Source organism: Centroberyx gerrardi, chromosome 18 (assembly GCF_048128805.1).
Source record: "Centroberyx gerrardi isolate f3 chromosome 18, fCenGer3.hap1.cur.20231027, whole genome shotgun sequence".
NCBI classification, from domain to species: domain Eukaryota; kingdom Metazoa; phylum Chordata; class Actinopteri; order Beryciformes; family Berycidae; genus Centroberyx; species Centroberyx gerrardi.
Genome location: NC_136014.1, coordinates 10,963,086 through 10,978,901, shown reverse-complemented (window position 1 = coordinate 10,978,901; position 15,816 = coordinate 10,963,086). Strand labels below are relative to the sequence as shown.

The window sequence follows — 15,816 nt, the reverse complement described above, 5'->3', positions numbered from 1 at the left end:
GTGCTCTTTGGTGACAGGGATTGGAGTCTTCAATAGTAAAAAAGGAGGTCCAAGGCACTCACGTGGACTACAATGGCTGGTGGACTACAATGGCTGGTGACCTACGCGTTGCGGCTACATAGACCTTCATCAAGGACTGATGAAACGCCAAGTCCACTTGAGTGCCTTGGACCTCCTTTTTTACTATTGAAAACTTTTATTTTAGCTTTTACTTTTATTTACGTCTGGTTACCGTAAATATCATATAAATTAGGCGAAATTCTGAATTGTATGAACTAAATAAAACACAGGTAAAACACATTTTAACATTTCAAATGGTTTTAGATTTTGCTAGACACAGCAATTACATGAAAGCTGATATATACTGAGCCATTATCATTTTCATTGTACATGTCTCTTCTTAATAACTTAATAACTCTTTATCTAGTTGATGCCTGCCCTCTCGCTCTTCATATTGTGTCTGTTAATTTTAAAGCCAAATAGAATTACACTAGGTTAACTGCATTCTGTCCAGTCAGATCTTATCCGCTTCAATTAGTTATAAAACCGCAAATCTCTGTTTGGGAATTAGCATCTGAAAATAATCAACAATGAAAGAAAATTTGACGTGTTGTTGTTGTGAAGCAACAGAAATAGGCACTTGGATCCAAGCCTGACCAGGTAATTCTGTTAAGTATAAATCATAGTCAAACAGTTTGGAATATTGTTAAACCATGACATGGTTTTAAATTCAGAATGCTTTCAAAGTGAAATGTCTGCTCTTACAGGAAGATTATAATGAAAAAAGAAAATCTGTGGTAAAAATTATACTGAATTAGAAGACGTTTATAAAGGTCTTGAATGCAGGTTTATCATTAAGGCATGCTTTGTTGTGTCCTCAAATTTATTTAAATGGCTATACTGTTCTCCATTTGAGCAGGGTCTAAGTAGTTGTAGGGCAATGCAAGCTTTGAGTTCCTCTTTCCAATAGCCTCACTGAGCTGGGCCAACTTTTCTTGAAATTCCTTAATAATCTTCTTGGGGGCAGGCTCATCGAAGCGTTCAACTGGATATGAACCCACAGGAACCTGACAAAAAATAGAAATTGAGACAAAAACCATGACTGACACAGCAGATTTTTTTAAGGTACAGTGTCTCAAAGCAGTTTCAAAGCAATAAGTGTTCATTCATGCCTGCCAAACTTACAACGTCGCTGTATTTGTAGGTAAGCACCAAAGCCATTGTCATAAAGTGGATTGTCTCTCCAATATTTGGGAGTGTCTCCATAATTGTCTTCATGCTAGACTGCCCCTTAGTGGTTGGAGGAGCTTTGCGCATCAGGAGAGAGCTGTTGGGCATCCAGCCTTGGTAGTCATACTAAAATTAAGAGAGATGCTTCAGTATCTATTGCAGTATTAATTACTTTTAGGGTTTGAAATCATGATTAACTGAAACCTACTTTATAACACTGAATTGAACATTAAACATTAAAAAATATATAGTAGAAATGGCATGCTTCTATTGCTGTTGTTTCTCTGATAACCTACGAAAAGGACATAACCAAAGACACCAGCAATAGATCATATAAATTCACTTGTACTGGCACATTATCTATTGCATTTCTTCAATAGAGAACCTAAGTCCCTCCCCTTCCGGTGGACCACCATGGGACCTTATTTCAGAAAAAATATGTACGGTAGTCAACGGCGAGAGACAAATAATTGTTTGATCCTGTTTGAATTGTGCCATGAATTACACATATGATGTTTTGTCAATTTAAAAGATAATTTTGCAAGTCAAGAAAGTCGCAGTTTGTCGTAAAACTGTTGAAGTATAAGACTGAGAATACGTAATTAGAAAGACTACACACCCAAAAGTCGCGCAAGTGACGTAACTTTCTTTCTCCACAAGCTACCCAGAGCCGCTGAAGCTAAGTCCCTCTCAGATAGCAGGAGTATTATACACAACCTGGAAGGTAGACAGTAAGAACGGATTTAAACTGGTTTAGGATAGTTTTAGTACAGTGGGGGCTAACGTTAACGCGATGCCTGTGTGTTTCGTATGTTTCGTTCCATGTTGGTGTTGGTGACGTATATTGTGCGAGACGAGAGATGTAGTTCACTGAGCGGTTTCTCACAAAACTAAACGTTACTTTACTGTTTTATGACAAACTGCGACTTTCTTGACTTGCAAAATTATCTTTTAAATTGACAAAACATCATATGTGTAATTCATGGCACAATTCAAACAGGATCAAACAATTATTTGTCTCTCGCCGTTGACTACCGTACATATTTTTTCCGAAATAAGGTCTCATGGGGGACAGCGGAAGGGGAGGGACTTAGGCTCTCTATTGACAAAGCATTCTATTTTCCCAACTCTTAATTGTCTGACCTGCCCATTGTTGACTGCAGCATGTTGGCCTGTCACTCTGAAGATCACCATGGTGATGAACTTGATCAGTTCCTCCACAGTTTGAAAGCTTGTAGGGATACCTGTTGGGGTCACCATCAATAACCATTTTATAATCATAAATCTTTGGCATTCATTATTTTTAGTTTAAGTTTAGTTTAAGTTTTCAGTAGAGGCTACTATAGAGATTTGCTGTTTACACAACATCATGCTTCTAGAACATAAACTAAAATACCTGTTTTTTTGTTCGCTAAGAAGGAGTGGCTGTATATATCATTGATCCATGCCTGGAGCTCAATGTCTTTACGCACCTCACTGTCTGAGGGGTAGTAGTACTCCACCATTTCCTTAGCAAAGCTGGAGGTAAAAAAAAAAAAGTCATTGTCAATATTATGTCAGCGGCCAGAGATTGTAGTTAGGCTACTTTTTCCAATTTGAAATGAATGGCTCACTTTTTATAATTCTAAATAAAAAAAATTATTAGTAAATGAATAATACATGAAAAAAAACTACACTTCTATAGCCCATCTGAAATATGGTGTTCCACAAGGGTCAGTCTTAGGCCCTCTACTATTCTCCATTTATATGCCTCCATTTGGGGACATCATCTGCAAACATAATATTCCTTTTCACTGTTAAGCAGATGACACTCATATACACGTAGTATGTGCTAGGGTTCAACTGATTTATCGGGGTGTCCATGTCTTTCCTCTCTGCTCCCTTATATGAAAGAGGTTAGTCTATTCGCCTCCTGGCCTGCCCATTTTGTTTAATTTTGCCCTCTAGAGGCAATTCAGAAAACTGTTTCCCTCTACCACTGCCTGTCGGCTCAGAAGGCTGGTTTTATTGTCATGCAACTTTGGAGCAGCCTGTATGGCTGCAAACAAGAGGTAAATGATCTCTGTTGTAAGCTATAAAAATTGACAAAGTGACCAGAATTGAACTTAAGTTTCACATACAATAGAAGTTTACCTGTCCTTACAATAATATGTCCAGGTAGGAATATAGTGTTATGTGTAATTTACTCTGCTAACAGTTAAACGATGGCTGGCTAAATGACAGTGAGTAAGCTCAGTAGCCACACCATTAGCTATAATGTGCAAGTTTATGTGCAAGTGAAGGCTAGTTGCCCTTTTCACCGCCATTTGTTCTTCATGAGAGTTGATAAATGGCTCATGATAAAGAGCCTTTTTAAAAAGAACAGTTTACAGTCACGCTGATTATTCTCTTTTTTTTCAACTATTGTAGAAAAAAAAACGTATGATGGATCATCAGCTCTTATGAGCGGAACTGCGTAGCTCCGTCATATTTGACCAATAAAGTTATTTTGACTCAAGGCAGGGTAAGTACCGTGAAGACATGATTGGACACGCAACAAAATATAAAGAGCAGCTGGCAAGAGCATGATTTTACAAGAGACTGCTCACTTGACTGCAGTCCCTAAACCATGCATTAGGTGGAGTGCTAACTTTATAGGTCTCAGGGCACTTCTATTTTGCATTTGAAGTATTATTTTCTTTGCACATGTTATTTATTTAATGTTTTATTTAAAAGATAATTATTTTAGCCGTGCATCCTGTCTACTGTCTTTGCTTGACACCCCACTGCTAACATTCCTGTCCTGACCAGATCATATACAGTCCCTAGCTTCCTAATAATGTAGCTTCTGTAACTTGTGGTGCTTGGACCCCTAATTAGAATATAACCTGTTGACGATGCTCCACAGCTTCAGTCCATCATCTCTGTAGTAGAAGTTAGGGATAGACTCCAGTCCTCGTGCAGCGATGTCTTCTGGCAGACAGAGGAAGCTGTAGGTAATTTCAGAGAAACCCCTTCTCATGAGCTCGGTCAGCCCTTCTGTTCCTAGGGAACCCTACACAAACAATTAACATTAGACTACATTAGGTTTGCCAGAATGTCTTGCTGACATACTGAAAACTTAAAGGATACGGCTGGTGTTTTTAAATACATTTCTTATCATGAACAAATCCTATGAAAATAACAAAATCAACAATGCGTTTGCTCTACTCCCATTAATTTCCGACTTCCCACGTATGCTTTTTAGCCTACAAACCGGAAGTCATTGGCTCCAATTGTAAGCTAAAAACCTTGAAATACAGCTCACAAAGACATAGTTTCAATTTTAAAAATCACTAACTGTTACCAAAAGTCAGGCTATTGTAGTTATTACCAAATCAAATTCAAATGGGAACAAATTCTTCATTACGATGGGGACTATTTTCAGTGCTACGGAACTACTTTCCTGAGATCGAAAACGTGTTTACAGCTAGCTTGTTTAGTTGTTTGAGGAAAAAGTCGGCCGGCCCGGTGCATCGCGATGATGAAATATGTTGCCCAGAGCAACGGCATGGCTCTTTGACGTGTTTTTAATCGTTTTTTTAATACAATGGAGTTCTATGGCTACTGAGACATGGCTTTATTGGGCATCGACTACATGGACCAGACTTGTTAACAAAACAAATGAATTGCTGATTTTATTATTTACCTAGGATTTGTTGACGGTAAGAAATGCATTTAAAAACACTAGCCTTATCCTTTAAATCACAATTTTCACTATCTTAAGATTAAGATCTGAATATTATCAAGAAGATCACAGTAAAAGATTCATACTTGACTTAAAGCTCCATCAGGTCCCATAAGTTTTGGGCGGCCGTCAGTGTTTATTTGGAGAGTGTAACGGAAGTGTGGGATCAGCAACTGAATGCACAACAGAGAGAAGAATATCAATATCAAACAATTATTCATGGCAGGGCTAAAATCACATTTTACAGCGGGATGAATTACAAAATAAGCCTCTTGTTCACATGTAATCTAATTTAGGTCTGCTGATAATTCTTAAATTACCTCTTAAAGTCCTCTCATACTGAGGTTTAGTTGGCTTTATGTCCTGAATATGGTGGATTAGTGCTCTTATTAAAGATGGTTAGGCAGCTTTGGAGAAATTAGCAAGAATTTGAAAGTACACAAGAAAAAAAATCCACCCCGTCACTCTCCGCTCCCTCCCTCCAGTAACTCCTCCCTCCCAACAAAACTCTGGTGCGTGTGTGAGAAATGCAGAAATTAAGCACTCAATAATGTGACTCTGGTTCATTTGCTTTTTACCTTAGACAAGATTGGGCTCTGCATTCAAACTGAAATTCACCTGGATTTGCTAGGTTCGGTTTTTCACCACAAGAGCGCAGCCATCTTCGAACAATCTAGGTGGTGACGTCACATGGATGGTTTGTCTCTGCTGAAGATTAAGGTGCTATGGGTTCTACGTGCTAGGTGATTCAGTATGTGGTGTGTCCACATCAAGGATCAAAAATGAATCTACACCGAGAGGAGGATAGGTGCACGAACGCAAAACCAAGCAGTTTTCACCTGGCACTAGATATCTAACCCGAAACGCACAACTAGTGGGATACTGTTGGGAGGAATGTCGCAATCAACCTGACAATTCTTCTGATGGTGAGTCATACCATTTATTTTGCCTATGCTTCTGCCTGCTTCATGATGCAGAAAGCGCTTAGATTTGACTTGACTTCTAGATGGGAATGGTATATTGATCCTGATATGGTGGCATGTGGCCATGACCGCTGGATTAGCAGCGATGTAATACGCATTGAGCACAGTTGTTGTGGTGCGACAAGTTGATTGTGACAGTGGTAGAGCACAGACTTTGTGTGGAGAGTTGTGTTTTTTGTGGTTTGGTTTCATGGTATACTTTAAACACCTTCCCGCAACAGCAGGGGTTCTATGGATCGCAATAATGGTTGTTCGGTCGGTCGCTCTGTTCAACACATTTGGTCACCTGGTTGAAAGTGTGCTGCAGGGAGTTAGATTGCAGACTCTCAATCGGGAGACCCGTGTTTGATTCCTGACAGAGACGCTTCTACAAAATGCAATGTCACGGGGCTGTTAGACTCTTAGTCTTGTTATATCTTCTGCAGATAGTATTATAAGTTATTTGTTTTCTCTCTGCAGTCTGCAGGGTGGGCAGGACTACACTGGGCTGTGTGCATTTGATTGACAGGTTGCCTCCTTGCAGAGAGCTCATCTGCTTGGTTGAGACCTACCCGGAATGGAGAGATTTTGGAGAGTCTGAAAACAGAGACAGGGGCTTTCACAGAGGCCTGATCTTCTCTCAGACCATTTGAATTACTGTTAGCTGAAAAGGTGTTATGAAATTTTCACCAAATAATATGAAAAGAAAGTTGCCTACTCCAGCTTTAAAGCTTCATGACTATGGTCTGAAAGGTTTGACTGAAACTGAGCAGGAAAACAAATGAACCAGCTACATCATCTCTGCTACATGATTATGCCTTGTAGAGGGGATGAAGTTTCAAACAGTGGCAATTGCAAAGGGTTTTGCCAACCATGGACTGTTTACTCCCTTAACATCTGGAACCGCAACATTCCAGCACCAGTAGATTCGAGAACACTGACTGCGTTTACATGGACTTGAGTATCCCAGTTATGATCGGGTTTTTGAAGTATCCCGTTTTTGTGTTTGCGCATGTAAACATCATATCCCGATTTCAGAAACCTGGATAAGCCCTTATCCCGGTTTTGAGAAACCCGATTATGCTAGCTGGAGTACTCCGAAAGAAACCGGGATACTGTTGCATGTATACATCTTATCCCGGTTTCTGACCGCTGCCGACTACCTGCGCAGGCGCGGCTTCAGCCAAGTGACGTAACAGAAAAACACAAACAATGGCAGCAACGAGAGCGTCTCACTTCTGAGGAAACTGAGTTTTGTCTTTCAGTGATGAAAGAATTAAATATACTTGGCAATTTAGATGGGAGAAAACATCGAAATGCTGACCTATTCAAGTCTGTAGTATACAGACTTGAATAGGAAAATACTAAAGAAGCATTAATTTACTACGTGGCCAAACATCAAAACAAAACAGTCAAATTAATTTAAGGTTAACAGTCACAGAGGAATATCAGATTAATGATATCAAAATTGCCGGTTTGTGTTGTAAACATCACAGGTGCCTGCGCATATAGCATGCAGTAATCAGTAACCGGGATACTAGTATTTATCATGTATACGGGGATATGAATAACCAGATTTCTCTGTGTTCCATGTAAACGCCATATCCCGAATATGATCAAAACCGGGATAAGCCTCATAACCGGGATACTCAAGTCCATGTAAACGCAGTCACATTTTACTTCCAAGCCATAAGAACACTGAACAGGACTCTCACAAACACACCCCACTGGCCATCAGTTCTAGTTGTGTCCTCTCATATTTAAGTTCTCATTTGCCTCATGACTAGATCAGTCACCCAAGATTTGTTCCCTTATTCCTAAAAACTTCACAAATATGGTCGTTGTGCTTGGAAACTGAGTGCAATGTCATGTTCAGATCATAAAACATAGGACCAGAGAATGACAACTGAACTAGATCCATGATCTCTGCTATGTGATCATACCTTGTAGAAGGGATGAATTGCAGGGAAGTTGCGAAGAGTGGCAATAGTAAAGCCTTCTGCCAGATAATGAGTGCTTGTGAGGTGATAAACAGCCTCATATTGTATGGTATCTGCATTTTTCAGAAACATCTTGGCTAGTATCCAGTCGCTCTCTGGGTCACTGGGCAGAAAAATGGGGTTCTGCTCAGAGGGTTGTTGATGCAGCTGGGATGTTGAAAAAGAGACATTATAATAGTTTTACTTCTTTTTTCATCATGATTGAATGATTATTTTTTTCATGGAAACACGGTCATGGTTCAATTTGAGTGCTCATACATTTTTAATCCTGGGGTAATATGGTTGTGTGATTTGACCAGTTATTCTATATCAGTATTCCTGCATCAGTGAGGACAGTGCATCACCTGGATTGCGATTGGCATCAGTTTGTTCTCTGGGTTCACATAGAACAAGCCGAGCCCAGCAGTCAGAGGCAGAGGTTTACCGTTATACATCCTTGTGGGTAACCCATCCATCCTCTTGTAGTCACAGAGGAATATATTGCCTTTCTGTATGGGAGGCAGAGATAGATTAAAGAGCAGTATACGACATGAAAAGGTAGCAAGAATTAGCACAACAAATGGAAGCAAAGTGATCCATTCTACACATTTAAAAAAAAAAAAAAAAGATCTAACATTAAACCAAGAGAATATCAAGCAGTCAACCCATTATCCAAACCATCAGTGTCATAGACCTTACAAGACTCAGGGTCATCCCACTACTACACAAGCATAGGTTCAAACCTACAAATTGTCTCTTAAGACAACTATTATCAAACATCTTAAGGCACTCTTCTTCCATACCTCCATCTCCTTCTTCAGAGAGCTACCCTTTTGCAGGAAGGGCTTCACCATCTCCTCTGTGACTGGAAAGTTTGAGGGAAGCTTCAGGCAGCGCTGGATCACAGAGGGGTTGCTTCCATTCAGAAACTGGTATCCATAAAACTCATCTTCCTTCCAATGCTCTGAGACATACTCTGGAAGGATAGCAGTTGACAACCAAGGTAAACTATCAACATATCGCCGCTGTCTCGTGAAACCCTTGTAACTCCAATAGGGTTCGACCAATATCCGCCTTTTTTGGAATACCGGATATCGACGTGTCCATGTCTTTCCTCTCCAATCAAAGAGGTTATTCTCTAAATCCCTTATATGAAAGAGGTTACTCTATTCACCTCCTGCCCAATTGGCTAATTCTGCCCTCTAGTGGCAATTCAGAAAACTGTCTCCCTCAACCACTGCCTGTTGGTTCTGAGAAGCTCAGTTTGTTGTCATGCAACTTTGGAGAAGCTGACCGCTTGGATGGCTGCAAAGTGGGTAAATTATCTCAGTTGTAAACTATAGAAATTGACAAAGTGACCAAAACTGAACTTAAGTTTTCACTTAACTCATGAGTGCTTACAATAATCTGTCCAGGTATGTAATATGGTGTAATTCACTCAACAAAGTTTGCTAACAGTTAAATGATGGCTGGCTAAACTACAGTGAGTTTAGTGACCCTAACCCTAAAACGTCAATCAAATAATATTTTTCATGGTAACATGTTTAACATGTATAGGTGAAGGCTGGTTGCCCTTTTCACAGCCATTTTTTCTTCATGACATGGGTATACGGTACAGCGCTGGCAGTGGCCATATTAGCAGGCTCGAATTAAAGCTGCAATAAGTAAAATTTTCTGACCACTAGAGAGTGACAGAAACCGCAACACATTTGTAAATAACTACGTCAATAGCTAAGCTAACCGTACCTACAGAGAAGTGTCGCTGGTTACCAGTCTTACTTTACCAGAACTTTCTCCTGCTGAAGGTTATGTGTCCCATGATGACAAGTGAAGAGGTAGGTAACAAATTGCTAGTTTACATGCTTGCTTCATCGATTACGCCGTTACGAGAAAATTTTCAGGAATGGGAGGGGGTGAGGGCCACTTTTAAAAAGCGAGGGAGGTGCCAGGCTAGTTTTAAAAAAAATGAAAAGCTACTGAATGGCCCGGGAGGAGCTTTGTTCCGGAGCAGAATTTGACAACAAGCTTTAGAAAAGAGGTGAAAACAGCAACACAGTTGGCCCGTGTATGTGGATATTGGCATATATCATTATGTCTCAATGAAATCTCCACATAGCACACATTAGTTTCAGGATTGGTTATAAGGTCTCGTATCGCTTATTGCAGGTTTAACACAGTGTGGTTCCCTAGGGTGACCACACTTGAAGTACCTTTGTTCTTTTTGTTCATTCAAGTATTTCATTAAAAAGGGATTTACTCTAGTAATAGTTTTCTTGTTTATTTTTTTGCATAGTAATTTTCAAATGTAAAGATATTGAATATTGGCACAGAATATCAGCTATCGGTCAAACCCTAGTTGGTAATTATCATGTTTTAACTATAACTGAAGGATTACATGCTCTATTGGATGAGAAAATTATAAACCATTTGGATAAACTAAGCGAGTAAACTTGTTAAAATAGTAAACTTGCTACCTACCTCTTGTCATTGTGGGACATGTAACCTTCAGCATGAGACTGTTAACAGGCGACACTTCTCTGTAGGTATGTTTATCTTAGCTATTAGCCTTTATGCACGGTTTGTCCTTGGGGGCATCTGTAGTCCATTAGCTTTGCTGTGGTTTGTTGACAAATGTGTTGCGGTTTCTGTCACCCTCTAGTGGTTGGAAAATCGCTTAGTTTAGCTTTAACAAAACCCAGAGAGCTGCATACATCTCTTTATCAAATGTGGATGTTTTCGTCATGGTTAGTTACTTGTATGCCATAAATGCATATCATCATAAGCATAATCATCCGTAATTATTAGAAAACCAAGAGAGTGCGAATGTTGCAATGGGTTAAACTGCAAACCAATGGGCAACATCTACCTGAGGTCGGTGTTTTGTTGAGCATTAAGATCTCCTTCATGGCCTCAATGTTTTCCCACTCTCCAGTTGATCCTACCAGCCCCTTTAACTTGAGTTCACCACCACTGAGGCAGAGGTAAGAAAGGATAAAAAAGACAAATTAAAAACCCATTACAATGCAGGGGCATAAACAATATTCTGACATTACTGTTTCTATACAGTTTTGTGGCTTAAACCAGATGAGGGATGTGACTGAATTGTTAGGTGGTTTTACTATGAATAGCCTATATAATGGAATAAGCATTGTGGCATTTCATCTTCAATATTTACATAGCCTTACCCCACTATACTGGTATGAACTATTTCCAATTTTTTTGACACAGAGAAGCGGATTTCTTCTGGGAGATCCGAAGTATCTTTGAAATTGTTGATGTGTGGCATCGCGGGATCATATAGCGCCCATCTAAAAAACAAAGAAAAAAGCAACATGTAAGATTTTGTCTGGATACACTTCTGAGTCTATAGCATCACTTTATAACTTGAAAAACTCACTTGTACAAGCGGTTATTAAGTATCAGCTCTTTTTTCCGGTGATCAATCAGTAGGGGATGCTCCTCCTCAAAAATCTTCACAGCTGAGAAGTTCAGAGCAACATTAAAATCATACATTGAAACTTGACCACTAAGGAATTTTTTTATATCTTCTGAGACACGAGACTTCTTCTGTTATCTTATACATATGACAACCACAATGTGTGATCAAAAATGCTTTAAGCAGACCTTTCCCTCCTCTGAGCTCAACAAGTTCCCCGCTGGACACCCATCTGTTACAGGGGAAAAGGATGACTTCTTTCTCTGGAGTTGTCACCACTATTTTGGAGCAGAACCACTCGTCATCTATGAGAGAAAAAAGGGGATCTTTCTCCACCTTGACCAGCAGAAGTTTCCCCAGAGACGCTTTGGATTTCACAGTATAGGTCCCTGTCTGTGGAGAATGGTTGGAGGAGGGTAGATGTGTTTGAACAGCTGCTGTACTTTTATCAGATAGATCTCTGATTTGTGACTACTGACTGCTGTTCTCTTTGCAAAATAACCATTTATCAACCACCACAGTTTAAGACTGAGCTTTGATCACAACTAAATGGTGTATATATTTAAAACAATCATATGGTGAGAAATTCTATCCCCTCTCTCTCTGTCTCTCTCTCTCTCTCACACACACACACACACACAAAATCATTTCTATTGTTATTGTCCTAGTCCTAATGTGAAACATACTAATGTTCAACACTTGGATTCAACTTACCTTCCCAGCTGTAAAATCGATGCCATAGTTGTCCAACTCTGTACGCTCACTCTCTCCCTCAGTTCCGATTAAGGTGACATATATGTAGTCAGATGTTCCTGCATGTGTCATGTCACCTGTTGTCACCTCTAGCTTGTACTCAGCCATGATCACTCAGTAGAAAAACTGTCTGGAATAACAAATAGAAATGTTTAAAAATGTGTAAAATATTTATCGATCAGATCAGTTCAGATAAGATTCCCTGTGGGGAAACTGCGTTGTTGCAGCAGCGAAATGAAAATAGAATACAGCAAAGAAAAATAGATTAAGAAATATAGCTGGGGTGGGTGTATATTAAACATAACACAACCAACAATTCCAACATTTCAAGAACAAGTGTAAAAGTATGTATGAATGAAAAGTATGAAAAAATATGGAGTAGGGCCTACAGCATTATGAGGGGAGGCAAAATAGTAGAAGTCAAACACACTGGAACAAAGAAAGCTCAAATAAAAACGCCATATTCACGTTGACAGGTCCACTGAAGGCTGTACATATGTTCTGTACAGAGTCTTGGCATGCAGATGTGTGTTGTAAAGAAATGTTCACCTTATCAAAAAAATGCAATTAAAACTGTCATAAAACTACCTGTTTGCCTTATTGTTCAATCCACCTCTCACAAACATACAGTATATAGATGTATAAATAACGTGATGTTTTTTTAATCATCAATAAATAATGAAAAAGTTTATTCTAAGCTAAACTCTATATATTTTGTAAACCATAACCCCCACAGGCAGTAAAAGATGTTTTCGACATTTTTACTTAGCCTAGACTTATCCTACTTTTTCAGTTACATGTAGTTAGGTTGTTTTGGTCATCATTTGTGGTTAAATTATAGGTGAGCAGCAGCAGTTTTTCCATGTGATATAATTGTGTGTTGAATGTTGAAATAACTGTTGTCTGTTGCAAAACAAATTGCCTCAATGAGATCATTGAAGGCACATATCCTGTCATATGCTCAAGAAGCAAAAGTATCACCTACCTCTTTGCTTTAGTTGCAGGTGCAGAGTCTCTTTCCTTCTTGATATTCTCAGTTTCTTTGCTCTCTCTTATATCTCCAGATCTGATGGCAACCAAGACAGTAATAGAGACCTTTTAATAAAGATTTGACAATATTCAAACCAACAGAGATGCTTTTGCCCCACATTTGCATTGCAACTTCACATGTAAATCACACCTTACAGTCTATATGAGATGCTAATGTAACACCGACCAGGCCGTTTACATACTAGCAATAGCACTGATGTTCCTAACCACCTGTAAAGGTAACACTTCACTGTTTGCTTTAATACTTAAAGGATCTATGTGTAATTTTTTGTGTAATGCTAGCCTCTATTGTTCAGTGTTGTCATTGCAACAACACTCTGCCCTCCGCAGAGCGAGACCATCGTTAGCATGGTGGCACCGGTTCAACTGTTTCAGAATCAACAATAATGAACGTTCGATCATGTTTCACCAACATAACCACAATTCCTTTTGTCTGTGTATTTCTGGAACATATCGAAGGTAAGGAATTGACAATTTGTGTGTGAAGTAACACCACTTATCCGCCGTGTAAATGGGCTGCTCCGTTGAAATTTGAGCTGTTTGGAGGACTATATACATGCCAAATTTTCCAGAACACCCTACAGATTAATGCTGAATTCTCAAATTATATTTTCCGATGTGTGTTTTTTGCCAATAAGCAAGGCAAAAACAAATTGCCAGTTTTTGGACATTAGCGTAGTAGGAGGGCCTTCAAACAACAACAAAAACATCAGCCTTGTCTCGCAGAGCATGCGAGGCTGTTAACTTTGTTTCACTCACTACTATTCAGGAACCTCTGCTGATTTTTACTAGTCATATTATGCTTCAGTATAGCAGAAATATTACACATTTAACCTTTAAAATTTTCATAAATATGAAATCAAGTAACAACACTTGCTAACAGATTGCTAACTAACTACAATATGTTACCTGCATGCCTGCCACTCATGATTCAGCAGAAATTTCTCTGAAGAAATGTAAGTTTTCACCTTTCAACTGACTTACTATTTTATTGATTCAGCAACCTTGGTTTTCAGTTTTTAACAGTTAAAAACAACGTCATTGTCCATATAGGATTTGTGATGTGAGAAAGCTCTGTGGCTGTTTGCAGTAAAATTCCAAATTCACATTACTTGTTGATTGTAATATTTCTTTAGATTCCGAGAAATTGTTTTGTATTAAAGTTGGATAGCCTAAGATAAATGAGTGTTCAAAGATACCATTAGTGCTTCATCTTCAAATGCTTTGTATTTACATTTGGTAGACAAGACAGCACATTTTGACTCAGCCTAAGTATTACTAGTAAGTAGTATCAAATTGATGTTATATGATAATAGGGTCTTTTAAGTGTAAAAAGTGTAAAGTAATGCTTTTCTTCAAGTATAATTTGGTTTTTGTTTATATTTGTAGTTATTTGTCTTTGGATGATCACCCATTGGAGGTCATAGTTTTGTCATGATCTGCCCCTGTCTGGCCCCTGTCTGCATGACCTGCCCCTGTCTGCATGTTCTGCCCCTGTGGTCTATCATTCCATTCGCTCCCCAGTCCTGCCATCCTGTAGACATCCACTAGATGTCCTCGGACTTCCCCTCATCACCTGTTCCCCCCTCCTGCTCCCACACACCTGTATTCCATCACCCATTAGCCCAGTTACCTTGTTCCCTCTTCTCCTGCCTGCTTCAGCCAATCATCTCCCAGACTCTCCCCTGCCAGCCAGCTGTCCCTCATTTGTAATCAGTCTGTGTGTGTATATCTAGTCTTGTTTCCTTGTAGTCTTTGCCAGTTCATTGTTCAGTTTTGTTACGTGTGGAGTTACCTGCCCTCCCCTGGACTTTCTGTTCTCGTTGCCTTTTGACCTGTTTTCTGTTATCTGCCTTTTTGGATTGCCTGTTTTAGTTCTGGACTCTGCCTTAGTTTTTTCATTAAAGCCTTTTTCAGCCAAGTTCCCTCTCTGCTGGTTCTTGCATTTGGGTCCAGCCTCCTTATCCCTCATACGTGACAAGTTTATCCACATTGTTTATCACTGTTGATTTTGATTGATGTTAATCAGGGTTCATTAGATCTCTGGTTGAACTGACATGTATTTCTGATATAATGGCATGTAACTAAATTATCCACATCCAAAACTATTGTATCGTGATATATAAGCTATGCTATCATGTTTGATTTACTTCTTCCAGATATCAATTCATATACACACACAAAATACCCTGCAAGGATGTGTGATGCGCATGGTGCCAACAATGCTGTGACTGCCACAGGGGAAAACCTCTTTAGGGTCTTTCACCCCATTGATGAGGTGCCCGGATGAGAAGTTTAGGAGTTCCCAAACTGGGGTCCTTGACAGAGTTTGATGGGGCCCCTTGGCAAAGTATCAATTTGCCTTAAGTTGGTACCAAAGAGAAATTGTGTAAGAATGAAGATTCAGATCAGGTTTCACTCTTTCCCATCTAATCACCTACAACAAAAATGTTCTCAGATGGGGATCCCTCGAATAATCCTTTGTCGTATGGGGGCTTGTTAACGTAAATGTATTGCTCTAGGGGTATTTGACATCCAAAAGTTTGGTAACCCTTGCTATAGTTCAGCTGACACACTTATACATGGACGTTGGAACCTGTACCAATGCAAATTAGTATGTAGCTCAGCTCCATATATACAAAAAAAAAATTGCATCCGTTATTCAAAAACCATGAAAAATATGTTACGTCACAAACAACC

At 39.3% G+C, this 15,816-nt stretch overlaps 1 protein-coding gene across 1 annotated transcript; it reads right to left on the bottom strand.

Moving 5' to 3' along the window:
• Positions 1 to 887: 887 nt before the first annotated feature.
• Positions 888 to 12,174, bottom strand: LOC139924707 (hydroperoxide isomerase ALOXE3-like). The gene is made up of 14 exons (XM_071915817.2): positions 12,024 to 12,174; positions 11,502 to 11,702; positions 11,275 to 11,356; positions 11,063 to 11,185; positions 10,744 to 10,847; positions 8,681 to 8,853; positions 8,243 to 8,386; positions 7,842 to 8,045; positions 5,023 to 5,109; positions 4,098 to 4,264; positions 2,627 to 2,748; positions 2,374 to 2,474; positions 1,186 to 1,356; positions 888 to 1,067 (listed from the first exon to the last, which is right to left on the bottom strand). Exons 1-14 carry the CDS (start codon positions 12,172 to 12,174, stop codon positions 888 to 890), a joined length of 2,010 nt encoding a protein of 669 aa, XP_071771918.2.
• Between the last annotated feature and the right edge of the window lie 3,642 nt (positions 12,175 to 15,816).